Here is a 19,396-nt window from a genome sequence, read left to right on the forward strand (position 1 = left end):
GATTGCAAATTCCAACTGTCAACCGCTGCCTCCTCGCTCCAGCTCACAAAGCATACATCTGTGCTGTCATGCACACAACGCACGCTCTCCGGTCTAGTAAGCATCATATGAGACGGCACCGTTGCCAGAGGTCAGCAGCAGCAACCAAGCTCGTGGTTCGGGATTTAAACGTGCTGATCAGTGACAAATTATGGACGGTGGTATAGGCCAGTGCAAATGCAAGTGCTAGTATCATTGCCATGTTTTATTTCCTCCTCCATGGGCGTAGAGCTGCAGTGTACAGATGGGAATATTCGGGTTAACAGGTATAACTTCCAGCCCACCTCCTGTTCTTTACTTTGCCCTTTCATTGGGGAGAATGGTATTCCCCGCAAACTACTGCTTTTCTATATTCTCCCAGAAAAGAGAGAAAAAGACAGTTAACTCTATTTTTCGTAGCTGAAATTTATAAGCTTCTTGCCATGGGTGCATTCGGAAAGACAAATGGTTACAATTAGTAATAAGAAAAGGTAGAAATAAAGACAGCTGGAGGTAGCAAAGCAGCAGTAGAATGCAGTATAAATTACTTATTACCATGATACAGGTAACAAGCAGTATATGAAAGCAGCATCCACATCATTAGTGATAACTTACAGAATCAAAACATCAATTATTAATGACAACCCCGGGGAACGGAGGGAAATGGAAAGCAACATCAGCATCCCTATATTCTCGGCCCCTAACAAAATCAGATGCAGGGATACATTTACAAATAAGTCCTTCCTGGAACACAAGAAAAAAATAGGACTCGAAACAAAATGTACAGCAAATTTAGGACAAACAATCGCAGGCAAGACTAGAATGATGCTATGGCTTGTGAGTAACAGCCACCATACCGACAAGCGCAAAAACTGTTTATTTCAATCAACAACGAGGACATGCTCAATGCACAACAGAATGAAGAAAACCTATTGCTGCACCAGTTTCCAGACACGAATGCAAGCATCCTCGCCGGCAGTCACCAGACTATCATTGTCGACAAAGGTTAAACCATGAACTCCACCAAGATGGGCTCCCTTGATGGTGATACGACTGGATGCTGGCTTGTCTATTTCGTATACAATTGCACAGGTGTCCAATGAGCCTGTGGCAACCAAACGGCTGTCAGGTGACCAAGCCAGGCAGTTTATTCGAGCTGAGTGGTACAACATGTTCTTCAGCTTGACCTATTGAAGAAAAGTAGAAAACAATATTAAACTTACTGAAACCCCAATGAACTTCAGGTAAAGCAGTGAAGGACGTTGCTCAATCAAAAATACAACTGAATGATATGTACAAAAAGAAAAAACTCATAAGTGATGACAAGAAACAGGACAGTACAATGTCCATTATTTAACAACTGAAAAAAGAAATAGTTGATAACTGACAGTACCTCTCTACTTGACCGATCCCACGCAACAGCTTCCCTGTTGGCATCAGCAGAAGCAAACATAGAAGCATCTGGCGAATAATGTATGGAAGTAATAGCACCTCGGTGCTTCTCAAGCACAGCTTCTTCTGTAAGTGAATCTCCACTGATGGAATAGATCCGCAGTTTCCCGTCTTGTGCACCCACAACGGCTTCAGTGCCATCAGGAGAAACAGCCGATGAAGTGATAGTATAATTAACTTTGGTTGTAGAAATGACTTTTGAGTTGTGCAGCAATACGATCCCAGAATCAGTGGTAACCAGTGCAAATTCAGGTTTTTGAACTGCAAGGTTCAAATCATTTGGCTGACCTCCTATATCAACCGACTCAGCATCTCCACACTGGTCTCCATTAAGAGGAATTCTGAAAACCTGATTTCGAGGAGAAACTATAAGTTGCTCATAATAACTGAGCCTAATCAAAAGTTATTACTGTTTTGTTGTAAAAACTTCATAGGAATTACATGCCTTTTCCATCAAGCGGTTTTCAACTATTTGTATATATTAGCCTCTTACCAAATTTCTCATACGTATAAAAATGCTAAGATATGATTATTTTAATAAACCCTGCGTATAAGAGAATGCACACGATTATCACCACCTTTGATTCAGACATATAATACTATCATGGGAAAGCAGTCAAACTTATTTGGATAGATAAGGATAAGCCCAAACTCTTCAAATTGGCCAGGAATTTGAAATAACTAAAATTTCTGTACCAACCCTAAGGAACTAGTCTAACCATTTATCCAAATAAGCCCAATAGATACTCAGACGAACACTAGGCATATGGATAGCCCGTTGATATTTCTCACCTTATTATCATACCCCGAGGTGACGAGCTCTTCTTCTACTGCAGCAAAGCATTTGATCTGGGTGTTGTTCTTGCGCATCAATCTGCCACCGTATCCAACACCCTGTATCCACCTCATGATGACACCATCATAGCTTGTAGACAGTATAGTTGTTGGGCTACTTCTAGGAAACAAGACCAAAGAACTAACAGTTTTCAAATGTCCAGCAAACGAAACTGGTTCTTTGCCCGGATTGCTTGCAGATAACACATTAAATGTCCCACCAAGAGAGACTGTCACAAGATGGTCATTCTGCCAGAGGCAACCTACAAGCATGTCATCTACACCACCTATACCAGAGCAAACCAAAGTTCTATTCAGTTTCCCACTTGCATCCTCCATGATATCCCATACTTTGGCAGTTTTGTCAGCAGAAACCGTTAGGACCTAAAGGCACCGATGAAAGAAGAGATATTAGAAACAAATACGGATTGCCAAACATATGAAGTTGCTTAGATAGACACACATGGGTACCAAACATCCATTGAGAAGGGAGTAAAAGGCTAAAATGCCATGCAATATATAAGTTGCACAGATAAATTCAATTAGAGTTTCAGCTAAAGATGAAATGATGCATATACTAGGTAAAGAAATCATGTAACCTACAGGCTAGATCATTCTAGGATCTAGGTCAATAGAAAATACTTTGCAGATGATCCAGCATCATTGTAGGTGGGTCATGTTATATGATCAACAATATTATATTTTGTGAAGCATGTTTTCTAAATCTGTGTAAAGAAATTCTACATCTATTCCAAGAAAATCTTGGTGCAATATAAACTCAGGACATTTAGTATAAATGGTATGATAACTAAAAACAGGGAACAATTAATATCAAATTACTTGTTTACTGTCAGGACTCCAGCTAACAGCATATATGCTCCCTGTGTGACTGCCTTCAGTGGAAAGCTCTCCAATCTTTTCTCCAGTTTTGCCATCATATATTAAACCCTTCTTATCAGAACTCACAGTGATAAACTTACTTCCATCAGGAGAATACCGGATACAGTTAACAAAGTTTGAGTGATCCCTGAAATTTAAAGTAAACTGACAAATGTCAAATATATCTCAAGAAGTGCCAGAAAGTAAATAAAGTTACAAGATGATGCATTAGTGCATAACAAATGACAGCTAAAAGAAGTGTGGGTAAAATATGTAGTGAACATGATTCCTACAAAGTGTGTACATCAATGGGAACATTCTCCTTTGAATGCATGGAACAATACAGAGTGTCTATGTACTCCAATCACTCCAATGCGTGTCAGCTTCAGTTGTTATTCTGGATAATAGAATCAATTCACAGGATACATCTGTTGAAAAACCTAGAAGAAGCGAACTGCTATTTTTACATAGTCCAAGAATTAAACCCAAAAGCAAGACAACAAAAGAAAAAGGAAAAAGGTAAACTACATTAGGACTTAGGATAGGTTAAACTGTAAGCAGATGCAAACAGAAGTAATTGTGACAGATGTCACCCTTTGTTAAGACATAACTAAAACAGGCAAATGATGGTTTTGGTTCACGCACTTGTAATGAATGTATATGGCAAGCCATATCAGATGTATATATCAGGTCCATATGCAAAAGACAAGGAAGATCAAAGCAAACAAATATGCAGGAGAACTACAACAAAAAACTGTTAAGTTGGTCTGTAAACCAGCAATCATTACTGACCTTATGGAATGCTTGAATTTGAATGGTGGTCCTTCATAAAAGTTAGCTAGAAAATCTTCACCACATGTCGCAATGCGAAATGGCCGTGTTGGCTTAAAATCACAGCTCAGAACCCTCTTTGAGTGCCCGTCAAACTCACCAACTGTGCTTCCAGAGTCCCACCTACACGATTCAGAGAACTTAAAATAAGTTTATACACCACATGCAAAAACACAAACGACAAAATTATTATGGTCCAAACATGTTTCATATGAGGAAGATTTTTGCAATAATTAAGTATGACCTTGAACTAAATTCCAACCAAATGATCATCCAAACAAACAACAATACCTGTATAGTCTAACCTAATGCCAATTGACAGTGATCCTTCTGATCTGAGGGTTAAGTTATACAAAATAAGACAATTTTAATGAAAATAATTCGATCATGCAGTATCCACAAAATCATACAGATTTCAACAAATACCGCAACCAATTCACAAAAGCCCGAACCTTCCATTTCCACCCGAAGAACTACTGGGGAAGAAGGCTATTCTATTATCCCCATCGTAAAACACTCCTTAGAATCCATCCCTAAAAACGACCTCATATTGCCAGATCACCAGACAACGGATAATCCCAATTCGATCACCCCAATGGTAGCAACTGTGCTACCCTCCAAATCCCGAGCACAGGCATCTCACAAGGCGGGGGGGGGGGGCACCATTGGCTTTCCCCCACCGCCAAATCCTTCAAACGAGATCGAGATGGAAGGGCGGGAAGGGAGAGGTTCCGACTCACACGAATGCACGGACAAAGGACTTGCCCTTGCCGTCCCCGGAGACGACGATGCGTAGGCCGTCGGGGGACCAGCGGAGATCGTCAACGCGTCCCGAGAGGGGGCGGAACTCGGCCTTGAGCGCGCGGTCGCCGTAGCGGCCCCAGACGCGGACGCAGCCGGAGGCGTCGGCGGAGGCCACCCACTCGCCGTTGGGGGAGAAGCGGGCGACGGTGGTGGGGTAGGCGTGGTCCTGGTAAGCCCAGGCGTCGAGGGGCGCGTCGAGGCGGCGGATGATGACGCTGCGGCCCGTGCAGTAGGCGATCGTGTCCGTCTTGGGGTCCCCCGCGAGGAGGATCCCACGGCCGCGCTCCGTCGCCGGCGAGCACGCATACGTCTCCACCAGCTGCGCCATCTTTTTTTTTCCCCTCCCTTCGCTTGATCTGAGGTCGCGAGTGGGAGGCCGAGGTGGTGGTGCTTAGGATATATTAAGATTCTTTTCGTGGACGAAAGTCTCTTCCTGAAAGAATTTTTTTTCTTTTAGTGATTTAACAGTTTATGATTCATATTACTAAAAGAATTTTAAAATTATTTCTTTTATGACGGAATTATCGCTTTTTAATTTACGAATCACTTTAAAAAGCTATTAGATATAAAAAATTAAAAGAAGGAGAATTAAACAGAAAACGAAATAAAGAGAATATCGTTGGATGGTCCTGCGGTTACCGGTCTGATCTGCGTGTACGAATGGATGTGTTTCCGTAGTAGTTTTTATCGTGTTCACTGGCAGGTGGGACCGGATTATGTGGGGCCTACCGTCAGTGTGAGGCGTTTGGATCAATCGGGTGCTAAAAGGCCGAACAGGCAGCTGTACTCCGTCCTCATCCCTGGCCGTCGCAAACCTTTTTTTGTGGTGACTCCTTCGTCCTCATCCTATGATGGGTGTATATGTTAAGTGAGCTAAGTCATCGAATAATATTTACCGTATAAAATATGAGTTTATTCATTTATTATCTCTTGTTCGTCTCTCTTCTCAATCAATAAAAACCATAAAATTTATAAATTTATTCAATTTTACTATTCACTATCGTCTTCCAACCTCCTCATCCTGTTACCAGCTTATAGATATACGATATGTTTTACTAATAAAAATAAAAAAAAATTAGGAAGAAAATTAGTGGATAATTTTCTCTTTTTCTATCTAAAACCAAACTACGATATCGCTCTTAGCGTATTTGTTCGGTGATGCTCCTATGAAATATTCACATCTCTATATTTAAATTTGTACTTGATATTACCATATTTAATATTTATTTTTTCGTTATAACGAACATATATTTAGCTATCCAATAAAGGAGAAAAAAAGAAGAAAATAAGAAGAGAAAGGAAAAAAAAAAAAAGAGAGAATGTGTAACACTCTACTTTACAATTAAACATATTTTATTCGAATATGAAAAATTTTGATAGTATTTTCTCTATAGTTACGATATAACTGACCACACACTTCACAGGCAGATAAAATATGATATAAACAACGTAATCACCACATATATCTATCTACACCATATGCAAGACTACTTCTTCAAATACAAAGCTTATTACAGCACAAACGACATACTACCCAAAAACATGGTTTTCAAACACAAGTTTAGATTATCGATATTGTGATGAGGTGGTGCGTGCAACTACCAAGTTCCATCCCCAAAATACACGTCGACAACCTAAGCGTACTTGTAAAAGATTTAACAGGGGTGAGACAAGCTCAGCAAGTAACGGCTATGAATAAATACATATCTTACCTGGTTAAGAGTATTTTAAGAATAACCATTTTTCTCACAATGGAAAGCCAAAACTCATGAGTTTAAAGAGAATATCTTTCCACTTGACGAAGTATTTGTCAAGAGAACAACAACGACAATCTCCAACATAGTGTCTCACAAAATCATAGCATTTAACTTTCAGGATTATGCATTCTTCAAATATCATATAAATGTAAGAATGCTATGATGCAACTCCATTTGAGAGTTTTGCGCTGGACGATGCCAACCTCTCATGCAACTCTATGTACCGGTACGAGTCACGTACGATGGCAGTGACCGGCCTTTATCACCATATGAAATGCATAAATGCATATGTATGCATGTGAATTAACGTCAATTCTTATATTCTTCTTTTGATGACTCATGTTGAATAACATTGCAAATGATTCAGGTTGCCACAGCATATTCAAAAATCGATATATAAGACTGAATTTAACTTCAACAGAATGTAATATCATCCATGCTCGGAATATATTAGAGAATATTGAATACTTTAATTTTACTTGCAAAGAAGTAAGACATGAATATAAACATAGCACTGAAGTCACCCCCACGTTACTTGCCTTTTACCGAAGGCGATGAAGGAATTTCGCTTAGGTACGCCCGGAAGCACTACCACCTGCACAAGTACATTTTAGTACTAAAGCACATCTGAAACACATATAACGAGAAGTGTCAAACCTATGCCTGAAAACGTCGCATACACGTTATTATTTCAAAACACGTCGAACAGATATTCAAATAGCATGATTCGATGTGACATCTCCATTTCATATCCGAATTAGATCTCTCTCTAATTAAACTTTGCTTAAATGAAGGAAATGGATATTCCAATTCAAATGTCACATCTATACCTCAAACGACGGTTATTGCAAACGAATTAGATTATCGATTACATATTCGACAAAAATTGATTCGATTCAATCCAACCACAAACGTTTAGAAATTACCGAGGAATCACATTCGATGAAATCAACAAGGAATCCAACAAAATTTCCAACTTTCTCCTCTTTTCCCTTTTTTCCCTTTTTCTCCTTTTTCTTTTCTCCTTTTCTTTTCTCTTTCTTTTATTTTCTTTCCTTCTTTCTCTTTTCCTTTCTTCCTTCCTGGCTTCTTCTTCCTTGCTTCTAGCTCATGCTTGCTTCTCACAACGACCGGCACAGAACACGGTTGTGACCACACGGCAGCGCGACGGTGGTGGCTCGTAGGGGCACGACAGCACGGCGGCGCGTGGCAGCAGCGCGGCAGCATGCGGCGCAGCGCACAGGCGCACGACGACGGCAGGTGCAGGCTGGCTCGGGCGGCGGACGTGCGGCGAGCTTGGTGCAGCAACGCACGGTGATGGGGGGGGGGAGAGAGAGATAAGCACGAGAGGTTCTGGATGGATCGGGTTGAGGCCCGATCCATCCGGTATTTATCTTTTTATTTTATTTTTTTTAAAACAACTAACGGTCTAAATTTATTAGACTTGCTACGGGTCATAAAGTGCTCGGAACGGACGTGTGAATAGTAAAATGGGTTCGTCTCGACGAGATGAGCGCAATCACGGTCTCCGATCGTCCATACGAGCAACGGATCAAAAAGTCAACTATTTGATCAAATCTTTTTTCTCTCTCTCTCAATTATTCGGTATTACAGAAGGTTCCTATTTTGTGACCTTAATCCACCACTAAAAATATCACGAGACTTTCAATGCTCTCACCACTCGGCACCCGGCAATGAGTCTAGCTCGAATGAGACCTGACTCTGGGACCCTTAGTTGGTCCTGGCTTTTTCAAAAGTATCATAGTGAGCAATGATATTGAACGAAGAAAGGACAACAACACTATAGCAGAGCATGTCATTACATATAAAAATAGCATAATAGTCACCGGTCCCACCCAACGCAAGTACGTAGCAAAAGAGTGCCTCAATTGGGTATGCAAAGCCTTGGAAATGTTATCGCAACATAGTATTTCTGTTCTTTTTTCACGCGGCAATCGATTTGCGGACTGCGAAATTCCTGCGATCCGAATAGTGAGAAAAAGAGAAGAGAAAGAATAAATTGGAAAAACAATTATATGTGGCACATATCCAACTATTCAAGTTATATATTGTCCACGACAACGAGGTATGTATATAGTGATTTTATGAATCTTTAAACCATGTATCTCTAGTATTCGTAGATATTGTGTGAGTTCGTATGTAATAGTATAAATATATGCGTGTGTATACTTATGAGTTGTATCAGTATTTTTAAAAAAAGTTATACCAGATCCATACCATCGTCAATAAGGCCCATCATCTCCGGCCCACGGCCTCTTCCCGTCTTCTCTCGTGCTCGTGCGCCTGCCGGCTGCTCCCTTCCCGCGGCCGAAAAGGGTTTTCCCAGACCCCAGCGTCGTTCCCCGCCGACCTCTTCGTCCGCCTGACGCCAAGCCGCCGCCCGCCGGACGCGTGCCCAAGGAAGCCGCTACCCGCCCGACACCGCCTAAGGAGGCCGGCGCTCGCCGCCAGAGGAACTCGCCGGACGCCTCCTGAACTCGACGAGGAACCTGGGTAGGGATCGATGCTTCCACTCCTCGCCATCCCCATTTGATAACCCATATCCTCCATCCTGACACGATTTTCCTCCAGTTTGGGAAGCGGTGTCAGGGCCCTCTCCTATCCATGGCTCGCCGCCTCCTCGCCCGCCACTTCCTCCCGCACCTCCGCCTCCACGCGCGGTGCCCCGTGCTTCCTCCCCCGCGAGCTCCGGCCATTACACGTTGCGGCGGCCTGTCATCGCCTCCGATTCGGGCGACTCAAGGTGCGGGTTATTCGAATTCGATCGCTTCGTTTTTTCTCTAATCTCGAATGTGGTGATGAATTGTGCGAGCCTACTGTGGTTACGCAACGAATGAATGCATCAGTGACGCAGTCGTGTTATGTTCTAGTGTTGTGTGACCTAGTTCACTTCATACTCGTGTAGTGGCTGATCTGCTTAGTCGTGTAGGTACTGCGTGCTCTATGCATGCCGAATTTGTTGTGCAGTTGGTTGTGTCGTATTTGCCGAGTAGCCCGAGTTTGGGAAGAAATGCTATACAACTGAAACTCTTATTCTCTAGACTACATATTTCATCTTGAAAAAAAAAAGACTACATATTTCTGAAGCTAACAGAATCCTGGGCATATTTTCTGGGCAAGGCAAATGAAAAAAAAAAATCGTGTGTACGTCCCAAGTTTCAGATGCTGAGTATTACCTCAGTACTTTCAGCTGAAATAGATACTACACTACTTTTAGTCCAATATTTACTTCTCATGTAAGTTTTTTTGCAGTGCCTTTCTTTTTTGCCATGTTATATTCTTTTTGAAGTACCAGGGGTGCTTGATGCTAGGAGATAGTATGTATGTATTCAATGCACTGTAAAATTCAGTTATTCAGGAAAGGATAATATATTGCCAATCTTTCGGCCATTTCATATACTCCACAAGTTCAATACTCTGATGTAAATTTTTTCTACTGCTTCCTTTAATGTAAGAAAGATGCCTTGCAAATGGTAAATTGATCTAATAGAATGATATTAAGGTGGTCACTGAGGCAACTAATAGTTGTGTGATCAGTCTAAAATAGTGTAGTTCTTGATGTCAATGGATGAATGGACCCTTGGGGAGTACAATTCATACTGAACTACTGAAGGGATCTTCTTTATCCAGGGACAAGATACTTTGCTGACGATCGCTCACACTATGACCTGTTTGGTAAAAGAAGGCCAGGGGATGAAGAGTTCAGAAAAGCTTGGCAAGAGGATGTTGATGAGGAGGACTGTCTGTGGACAGGTAGTGAGGATGATGACGAGGAGGAAGAGAATGATACAAAATTGGAGAGGGAAATTAAGAAAGTGAAGAGGCAAGCCAAGGAAAATGCAAATCTCATTGATGCTGATGACAGTGACGAGTTAAGAAGTATATGCCCTGAGAGTGATGAAGATGATATGACTCTCTGGAGTGGCAGTGAAGATGACGATGATGATGATGTTCCTACAGAGGCACATCCCAGTGAACGCAGTGATTCGTATATTGATAAGGTGTTTGAATTTGATGAGACACCAAAATATCATACAATCTCAGAGCTGTTGAAAGCTGAGAAGGAACCACCAGAGCTATCTCCAGGAAAGCAAGCAAGAAAACTTGCTGTAGAAAATGCTCTTAAGAAGTTGAAAAAAGGACCTGATGGACGCTACATTAATGTATTTGATGTTGTCACTGATATAGATATCCTGATTGGTGCATTTGAGAACATTGTTTCAGGGCCAGAATATGCAGAGCTGCGGGAGGGTGGACCAAAAAAGCTCAATATACAGTTCTTTAAGGATATACAATCACGCATGAGGGACCCAAATTTCAAATTTTCTCCAGAGTTGAAGCTAAAGCCAAAGAGTAAGTTAGTGTCTAGGAAAAAATGGCAGAAAGCAAAAGCGAGGAAGAGGAAAAATGACAGACGTTGAACTGAGATAATATAATGTATTAATCTTCTAGATTCCTCTCGTCAGAATGCTCTCTTCGGAGTTCTGGTGGTAGACAAGCTTATCTGAAATGTTTTTTCTTGGTATGATGACACAAGCACTTTAAGAAAAGCATCTATGTTCATATCATTTCCATGTCTGTTCTGTTTGGCAATTGAATGAAGTTCTGGATTCTTTAGTCTATCTAAATTCAGCAAGAAGCTGGGAACATGATTTTATTCATTTACACTGGAATGATGGATATTTAGTATGCAACTCATGTCAGACTTGATGTTTCTCTATCGTCTTTAACACATGTCAGACTTGATGTTCCTCAATTGTCTTTCTATAGCTTGAAACCTGGGACGAAATGATCTGCTCAAATTGTTGCTCTTGCATAGGACCCTTGTATTCAAGGCAGATAACTAATGTCCTTTGAAACACTAACAAGATATGTGAGTTGGATCGATCAACTATAGCATTACAGTGACAGATTTACCGCTGACCTTTGTGTCAGTACTTGATGACTTGGTTTTGGTTCTGAGGATTATGGTGGTCAGGCTTTACATCGCAGACTTGTATTCCTATATCACTAGAAGCTTTGTACATCTGTCTCCCTTCTGCAGTCATGATGAACTAACAGTTTAATTCACATAATAGTTCCATAGGACATATATTTGTTTCCTCACACTGTTCTTAAGTGGAGGCTGTGCTGCAGGACAACATTGTTTTTCTCAGGCTTCTTGTTTTTTTTTTTATAGATTGAGTGCACATGTGCAGGTGCTTGCGAATGAACAGATGTATATTTACAACTTGCTGTTTTCTTCTGTAGCACACCTATGCACTTGAAAGATCATACATTAATTGTCAGACATGCCCAGACAGCATGTTTTGATGGTTGGACTTTGAAGTATGATCCAACATTACTCATTTTATTTGAGTAATACATATACTCGTGATAATTGCTAATGCTAAACGTCGTGTGAAGGTTAATGTTGTTGTTCCACTACACCGTGTTTGATAGGTTGGAAGATCCAGCATACATGTTAAAAAGTTGAATATGTCCTAGAGCTATCCAAAGTTGCTCAACCTGGCATGCTTATCATGCTAGCTGGATCAGATTGTCGTGCCAACTGGGAACAAAAATAAGCTGGCGAAAGGTTACAGATTTGCATCAAATATTTTGCGGACAGCTGAAGCCATCAAACTTTTTGTATGGTGCATTTATTTTGTACTACCTAGTAGCGGATTATTATATGGGAAGTTGCCCTCTTAGTGTACTTGCTTGGTGAAATTTGCAAAAGTCAAGGCTTGAAATTTCAATTCTTTGTAGTATATATTTGATCTGAACTGGTAGATGATAATGCTAGAATGAATCAGAAATAAGTGATTTACACTATGGGATTGTGATAGAGTAACATGCATACAGTTTACTGCTTTTGTTCACTTCTACTTTTCAGGAAGAGCGAAGAAAAGGACGATTCTGGCTGGATCATGCAGGCTAGCAGGTGAGAGCTCTCATGCTCTACTTGTAGTTAATCTTTACTTTATCCACCCATTCCATTCATATTTAATTGCAGCTAAACAGAATTATAAAATTCTCTCTGTTAAGTTTCTTATCTGGAAGCACGGGTGACGAATGAATACTAAAGTTCTTGAATCTGTTGCTACTGCTGAAATGCTATTAGTTGGCCTGAAAAGCATCTACTGCTGAAGTTTCCTGCGTGAGTATCATAGTAAGCTGGCTCCACAACCTAATGATCTCTTGTAGGCTTGCAAATTAGTTTCGCTGAGGAACTTAAGGCTTCATCTTCCACTTTTACTCACATAAAGCTAAAGGAAAGTATACGGTAAGGATGATGAACAGAAAGTGCACAACAAGGGTTCATCTATGGTTTTTTATTGATAAAAGGCATATTACTTTGAACCAAGAAGATCTGTTTTATTAGTTTTGGACGAGGGAGTGCTTTCTTCAAGGTAGGTTGTCCTTGATAAATTGAATAAGGTAAGTACAGCTGGAATTGTGAGTTCAGCATATTTTATGTTTCCTAATAAAAAAGGTTTGCCCCCCCCACCCCCACCCCCCCCAAAAAAAAAGAATTCTAGTTGTTCATTGGTAATGTGCTAATATTTTGGATCATGGTATATAACTGGAACCAATCCATTCCACAACAAGAACAGTACATTCTTCGAAATTTCAGAAATGTGACACGACTTTTACCTGTAGGCTGTAGCTTGTAAGATCGCCATAGTGTTTAAACTGCCCATATTTCGAAGTTTCACCGATGTACAACTGGAAGCATCACCCAAATATCAAAGCTCTGAATCAAAAGCCTAGCATGTCTGTTGAGGTGAATGTTGCATTCCAGAAAGAATCCCATCACCTCCCCCAATGGTCCTCTGCTTGCTTGTTCATCTCGCAGGGGCCAAGTTTTCTTGGTAGTTGCAAGCACCATTTCACTGTGCTTCACACCTGCAGGTCAAAAAGGCATGCCTCGATGGTGCTCCCGTGCAGGCCTTGCCGTCTCAAAGCCCCTCTTGGTTGAACAGTTTTTTTTTTTCCCTTTTCATGCTTCTCCCGTCATCATAATCCCTTGTACTAAAAGGAAGCAACAATTTATTCTTGTGATATAACAAAGTTGCCTGCTAAAGTCTAAAGATGATCTTTTGTGTTTACTGTGCATGGCTTTCCATGCCCTCAGCTAGGCTCCAGCTTTTGTCCACCTTCCTGTGTTCTGGTCCCTCCTGCTCGTCACTCACTGAGAGGTCTGCTGTACGTCGGTATCACATGGATGCTGGAGTACTTTGGTCACACACACAATGTGCATGTGTGTGCAAGAGAGAGGTGTTGACTGAAATGGAGAGAAAGCTTTATCTCAACTTCACTAGCATGTACTAGTACTAGTTCTACTTTAGTCTCTTTCATCTTCTTTTTCTGTTGGGAAAAAACTTCTTTTCCACAAAGCTAGTGTGCTGGGTATCAATATGGCAAGGGGCTCGTAGCTCTAATTACATCTCTGACGGAAAGAAAATGTGGTGGTGATCCAGATTTGGCTTGTTTGGTGGCCGCATATGGCTTTGTCCTCTACCATTTCGATTCACGATCATTAGACTGGTGGAAATTCGGGCTGCTAATTTATTCATTCGTTGTTGGGTCAATGTGCTTGTTACCGTACGTTTTAATTTTCCGCTGAAATTAGCTGCATACCTGCACCCTAAGTTCCTAACACTTGTTTCATCCCTGCATTTCAACTCCAATTCATAGGGTTCCTTTTCCTGCAGGTTACTCTACACCTTACAGCTGCTGCTACACTATCCATCCGGATCTTGCATTGAGTTGACCATGCGCTGCCGCACGCCCCTGCAAGTGTTTGCAATATTATACTCATCAACCATTCCACCCATCCATGGAAGAATAAACAAGGTATTTGTCTGCCAATCTCTTTCCGAGAATCCTATACATTCTTTATAAAGGTGAAGTGGGGAACTGCCTACTGCGTACTACAAAAGTATTGCCTTTGTTCGTACAGTTAGCTAACTACTTGAAAACTGGATAAACTGTGCCCTAAAAGTTCATGGAATTCTTAAGAATATATATGGATAGGTGGGCTTGTGAATTACACCTTTTGCGCCGTACCCACCTTAGTCACAAAGATTCCATCTGTAGGTACAAGACTGGGATGTCGAACTTACTAAACCTCCAATAACAATCTTAGTACCAGCATTTTTATGTTTATTTTTTTATCAACACTTATCCTTGGTCTATATGTTGGGGGCATTAGGGCATTATGATTTGTGTACTATAGTCTGGCAAAAGTGGTAAAAAGGACTGATGAGAAATCAGAATTTATTTTGGTGAGGGACCAATGCGTTCATGAAGGGAGCCACAACCATTATGATGTCCATTCATTTTCGACCACTTTTACCAGCATACACTTTCATCAGGAAAATTCATCATAGTTGGCATCTTTGGTTTTTAGCAGGCTCACGACTTTCTTTCAAGAAAACTGCTGACTTGGAATTCTCTTGGTCTTCAGTGACAGGTTTGCAATTGCAAGCTTCCTCTTTGGTTCTTGAAATCCATTTGCTGTATATCTATTCTCTTATCCTCCTAGTAATATTTTCCATCTAGAACACTACTCTGGAAATTGTGCAGCCTAAAATAGGGTGTCAGAACTTTAAAACTCAAAGTTCTCTGTGCTTAGACTAGTTAATGTCTATTTTCTGTTCGCACGGCATGCTCACCAGCTCCACTCCAATGTCGTGACCACCCGTAGGATGGTGGAACAAATTCTGCCAGAAATACAGCACCCCCAATGTTGACTGCTAACAGTTAAGTTATTTACCGTTCCACTGTTAGTCTGATGCCATGATCACCTCTCACATGCCACAGCATACAAGTCCGAAGCCACGAACACCAGATATACAATATACAAATTACAACAAGCCAGTCAGGGCAAAGCACTAGGCAGTAAAAGGTATCACATTACACTGTTTGATCACCCTAAGTGCCCCTACAACACATCTAAGTCAACACCATGATTCATTCTTGATACAGGGGAAACCATAAGAGCAGTAAAATAATGAAAGGCAAAAAGAAAAAGAAAAAGAAAAACGGTAGCAGGACTGCATCACCATTACCATGCTTCATCACCACTAGATTTTAACATTGTTGCGACATCCCTACATGACAACACAACCCTTGGTGTTCTCATCACTAAACATGGTCTCCACATCCCCATTGCTCGCCCGAGGGTAACCAGCGCTGCCCGGATGGTAGTAATAATTGTAAGGGTTGTAGTAGCCAGTGTAAGGGCTGATCTGGGGAGACGAGTGGTACATCATCTGCGGCTGCTGCTGGGGCTGATGCATCATCATCATGTTGCTGTTCAGCCCCCTCAAATTGTTCATCATCGCCGCCGTTGCCACAGGGTGATGATGGTACCCCTGCATGCTTGACATGAGGTTGTTGTTCTGCTGCTGCTGGAGATGCTGTTGTTGAAGCCCTCCATAGCCGGCGGCAGCGTACGATGGGTGGTTGAAGCCTGTGTAGCCTTGGAAGCCAGGAGCGGCATTGCCCGCTCCCAGGCCATGGCTCAGGCCCAACATGCCATTGATGGCACCATTGCCCATCTTGGCATTCACTGGTGCCATGTTGATCACATTCGCATTCTTCTGGTTCTGGACACCACCACCCATCTTGGCATTTGCTGCAGCCATATTCATTACATTCGCATTCTTCTGGTTCTGGTGGTGATTGGGTAAGCTGCCACCACCATTACCTTTCTTGCCATTGGCGTTGTTGTGGTTATTGTTGACATTGGCATTGTTGCCGTTCTTGTTCTGGTTCTGGTGGTGGTTATTCTGATGGTTATTGCTGTGGAATCCCAACTGGCTCATCTTGTCCCCAAGGAAGCGGAGCTCCTCCTCGTAGTCATCGTCAAACTCGTCGTCATCGTCATCATACATATCATCATCTTCTGAGCTGAGCTCAGGGAGCTGGTGCTTATTGTTGTTCTGGCTCTTGAAGGCCTTAAGGCCCTGCATGAGGCTTCCAACTCCTCCTTGCTTGCCCTGGTCCTTTTGGCCGCCGTTGTTCTTGTTGCTGCCATCCTTGCCTGGATTGGCACCTTGCTTCTGCTGCTGTTGCTGCTGCTGCTGTTGCTGCTGCTGCTTTTGCTGGTTATTGCCCTTGTGGCCCTGGTTGCCGCCGCCCTTCTGCTGCTGTGACCACAGCTCTGCATGCTTGCCTCCTCTGGTGAGCTTCCTGATCAAGGTATCAGCGTCCACATCGCCAGTCACCGAGACTTTATGGTTGTCCACATCTATGGCCACCGAGTACACGCCTGCAACAAGATGCAATAGAGTTTTCACAGGCTGTTCGTGAGCTATGGTAATTACCAAGTACTAGTGCAGTGAGTGGGGGTGTGATCCAGAGTCCTTTTCTGTCAGAGCCAATTGAGAGCTTGACAAGAATTTCACCTCCCTCTTTTCGAAAAAAGAATTCCACCTCAACCTGTGGTGAAAGTTTGGGCCTATTTACCTCAACATGCAGATCAGTTCAAGCTGGTGAGCAAGTTTTAGCACTTATCTTTCTTTTCTTCAAACTACACTAGTACTAGTAAGCCAATTTGGTCTGAACATTAAGCGCGTCTTACATGAAAAGCAGAGATTTCTTGTCGTGTTAATGCATTTAGCAAATCACAGGGGTTCTTTTAGTTGCAAGTGGACAAAGCTTTCAGTTTTTAACTTTTTATGGCCGAGCAGAAAAGATATTTCCAGTAAAGTGCGTGTCAAAGAAAAGGAGAGCTAAAACAAGTACCACCAGCTTAGTCCACTAGAACAGCAGTCATCTGTAGGAAGCGAAGAAATTGAGGAGGGTAAAATAAACCTGTGTGCATGAGAGAGAGATAGAGAAGGGGGCAGTACCTTCAATCTTCTGAAGCAGCTTCTTCACCTTGTGCTTGCACCCATCACAGTGTATGTTCACCCTCAGCAGATGGTTCTGCAACGAGCAAACAAGCCCCAAGAACAGTTCAGCTCTCACTCGAGCAAAGAAGCCACCGAGAGAGAGTCAGAGAGAGACGAAAACCTGGATCTTGACCAGCTTGAACTCCTCATCTTTAGTCATTCTGTCTGCGGAGCACTGTTAGCAAGTTCAGAGAGAGAGAGAGAGAGAGATAAACTGATGGAGGAAGAGGGGGAGGAGCAGCAGTGGCTAGTGGAGTGGAGGAGTGAGGAAGCAGTGATGGTGGTAGTGGTTCTTGTGCCGTTGCAGGAGAAGCCACTGCTTCCCTACTGCATTTAAGAATGGCTAGCTGCTCCTCTGCTTGTGCCGCTCCTCTCTTACTCTTACCGCTCTTCTTCTACGGCTCCTAGCTCTTCTATGGAGTATATCTCACTGATCCTCCCACATGGGCGCCTGGGTCGTCTCCTCCCTCACGCCCTCCTTCCTGCCCCACCGGTGTGGGAAGGATATATTGCAAGGCTTTGTACTATACAGTCATTCTTTTTACAGAGCCCTTCTCTCGCTAACTCTCCCCGCCCCCCCCCCCCCCAGCCCTTCTCGTTAGAATACTGTGGTAAAACATCACTTTTGTAGTCTCTCCAGAACATTGTCTGAAGAGAGTGAGGAAAGGCCTCTGTGTACGTGCGCGTGCGTGTGTGATTTTTGAGGCTAATATAGGGTTACAAGTCTCCATGGGACCCCTGCATCATGTAATACGTTTGAAATATAATAAACTTTTAGGATGCAAAATAGCCCGCAAACAGGAAGGAAATTGCAAACATGCCATGTGTTATACGTGGTGAACAAAGGGAACTCGAGCTTGCCACGTACTACTGCTCCGTTTTGCATTTCCTTCCTGGGCGATGCTCAACGCAGAGAGGGCATGTTAAAAATCCGTCAGAGTGAAGTGGTCCTCGGTTGCCTCTGTGCTGAGAGGCTGCGTGTGCGCTTCGAAGTTTGGACTCGGCAGCAAAAACCGAAAGCATATATTGCTACCTGTATCAGAAAAGTGAAGGGAAAAGAGGGAACACTACGGTCCAGTGAACAATTATTTTATCGGTAGTGTAGTGTTATAGTATCTGACTAGCTGGTGAAGAACATACTGTGGCCTAGCAATTTATCAGTTTTTTGCAGAGTACTAACTTTTTCATGGTGTTATTTGCAAAGAAAAACTTTTCTTGGTGTTCAACTTGGTTGTGGCTGATTGGATTGTTATTTTTTTCCCAAGGAATATGGTATCAGTAGAGCAGACGTTGGTAAGCATAGAGTTAGGCAATTTTCACACAGTTTCAACATTGAATGCTTAGGTTTAGATTGGATGAAAGATGGTACCCTTAGGTTGTCACGTTTGTTCAATAGAGAGATGCCAAATTTTCTAGTCAGTGAGCAACCACACTTGAAGGCATTTTATTGTTAGCTGACTTATATTTAGATTTCAGGACACCATTGTCCACCGGGAAATAGCCGTACTTCAGGTTGATGAAACTGCATTTACAGGAAGCAACAACCAAAGTGCTCTAGAATTATTATTTTTCAGAAATTATATCTTTACTATATATGTGATATATTTGATCGCCAGTAATACGAGGTTGTAACAAGATAACAGTACAAAACAGCACTATGTGTACCCGATGGAATACTAACATGGGCCCATATGTCGGGCTTGGAACAGCACCCAAGCTTGCAACTTACTGTTGGTGCAGTGAGATTTGCTGCCTTTGCATGGAGAGAGAGAGTGCAGGTGAGTGATGGAGACGTTTAATTACTGATGGAGAGGGGATAGGTAGCAAGGAGAAGGGACGAAGGAATTGAAAGCTGGAGGAAAAAGCAAACAGCGACACGACGATGACCTCCATGGTTGGCCTCGGCCACCT

The 19,396-nt window shown here is 42.3% G+C and overlaps 3 protein-coding genes across 3 annotated transcripts; 1 reads left to right on the top strand and 2 right to left on the bottom strand.

Moving 5' to 3' along the window:
• Nucleotides 1–532: 532 nt before the first annotated feature.
• LOC133902723 (actin-interacting protein 1-2-like) lies at nucleotides 533–5,207 on the bottom strand. Its single transcript, XM_062344171.1, has 6 exons — nucleotides 4,755–5,207; nucleotides 3,976–4,137; nucleotides 3,145–3,331; nucleotides 2,263–2,688; nucleotides 1,412–1,819; nucleotides 533–1,205 (listed from the first exon to the last, which is right to left on the bottom strand). The coding sequence occupies exons 1-6, from the start codon at nucleotides 5,144–5,146 to the stop codon at nucleotides 948–950; spliced, it is 1,833 nt and encodes a 610-aa protein (XP_062200155.1). The 5' UTR covers nucleotides 5,147–5,207; the 3' UTR covers nucleotides 533–947.
• A 3,690-nt stretch (nucleotides 5,208–8,897) lies between these two features.
• On the top strand, nucleotides 8,898–11,164 carry LOC133902960 (uncharacterized). Its single transcript, XM_062344321.1, has 3 exons — nucleotides 8,898–9,089; nucleotides 9,168–9,339; nucleotides 10,227–11,164. Exons 2-3 carry the CDS (start codon nucleotides 9,201–9,203, stop codon nucleotides 11,015–11,017), a joined length of 930 nt encoding a protein of 309 aa, XP_062200305.1. The 5' UTR covers nucleotides 8,898–9,089; nucleotides 9,168–9,200; the 3' UTR covers nucleotides 11,018–11,164.
• Nucleotides 11,165–15,438: 4,274 nt separating this feature from the next.
• On the bottom strand, nucleotides 15,439–18,058 carry LOC133902873 (heavy metal-associated isoprenylated plant protein 37-like). Its single transcript, XM_062344225.1, has 3 exons — nucleotides 17,607–18,058; nucleotides 17,444–17,519; nucleotides 15,439–16,860 (listed from the first exon to the last, which is right to left on the bottom strand). The coding sequence occupies exons 1-3, from the start codon at nucleotides 17,643–17,645 to the stop codon at nucleotides 15,698–15,700; spliced, it is 1,278 nt and encodes a 425-aa protein (XP_062200209.1). The 5' UTR covers nucleotides 17,646–18,058; the 3' UTR covers nucleotides 15,439–15,697.
• Between the last annotated feature and the right edge of the window lie 1,338 nt (nucleotides 18,059–19,396).

This window comes from Phragmites australis, chromosome 1 (genome assembly GCF_958298935.1).
Source record: "Phragmites australis chromosome 1, lpPhrAust1.1, whole genome shotgun sequence".
In the NCBI taxonomy this organism is placed as follows: Eukaryota; Viridiplantae; Streptophyta; class Magnoliopsida; order Poales; family Poaceae; genus Phragmites; species Phragmites australis.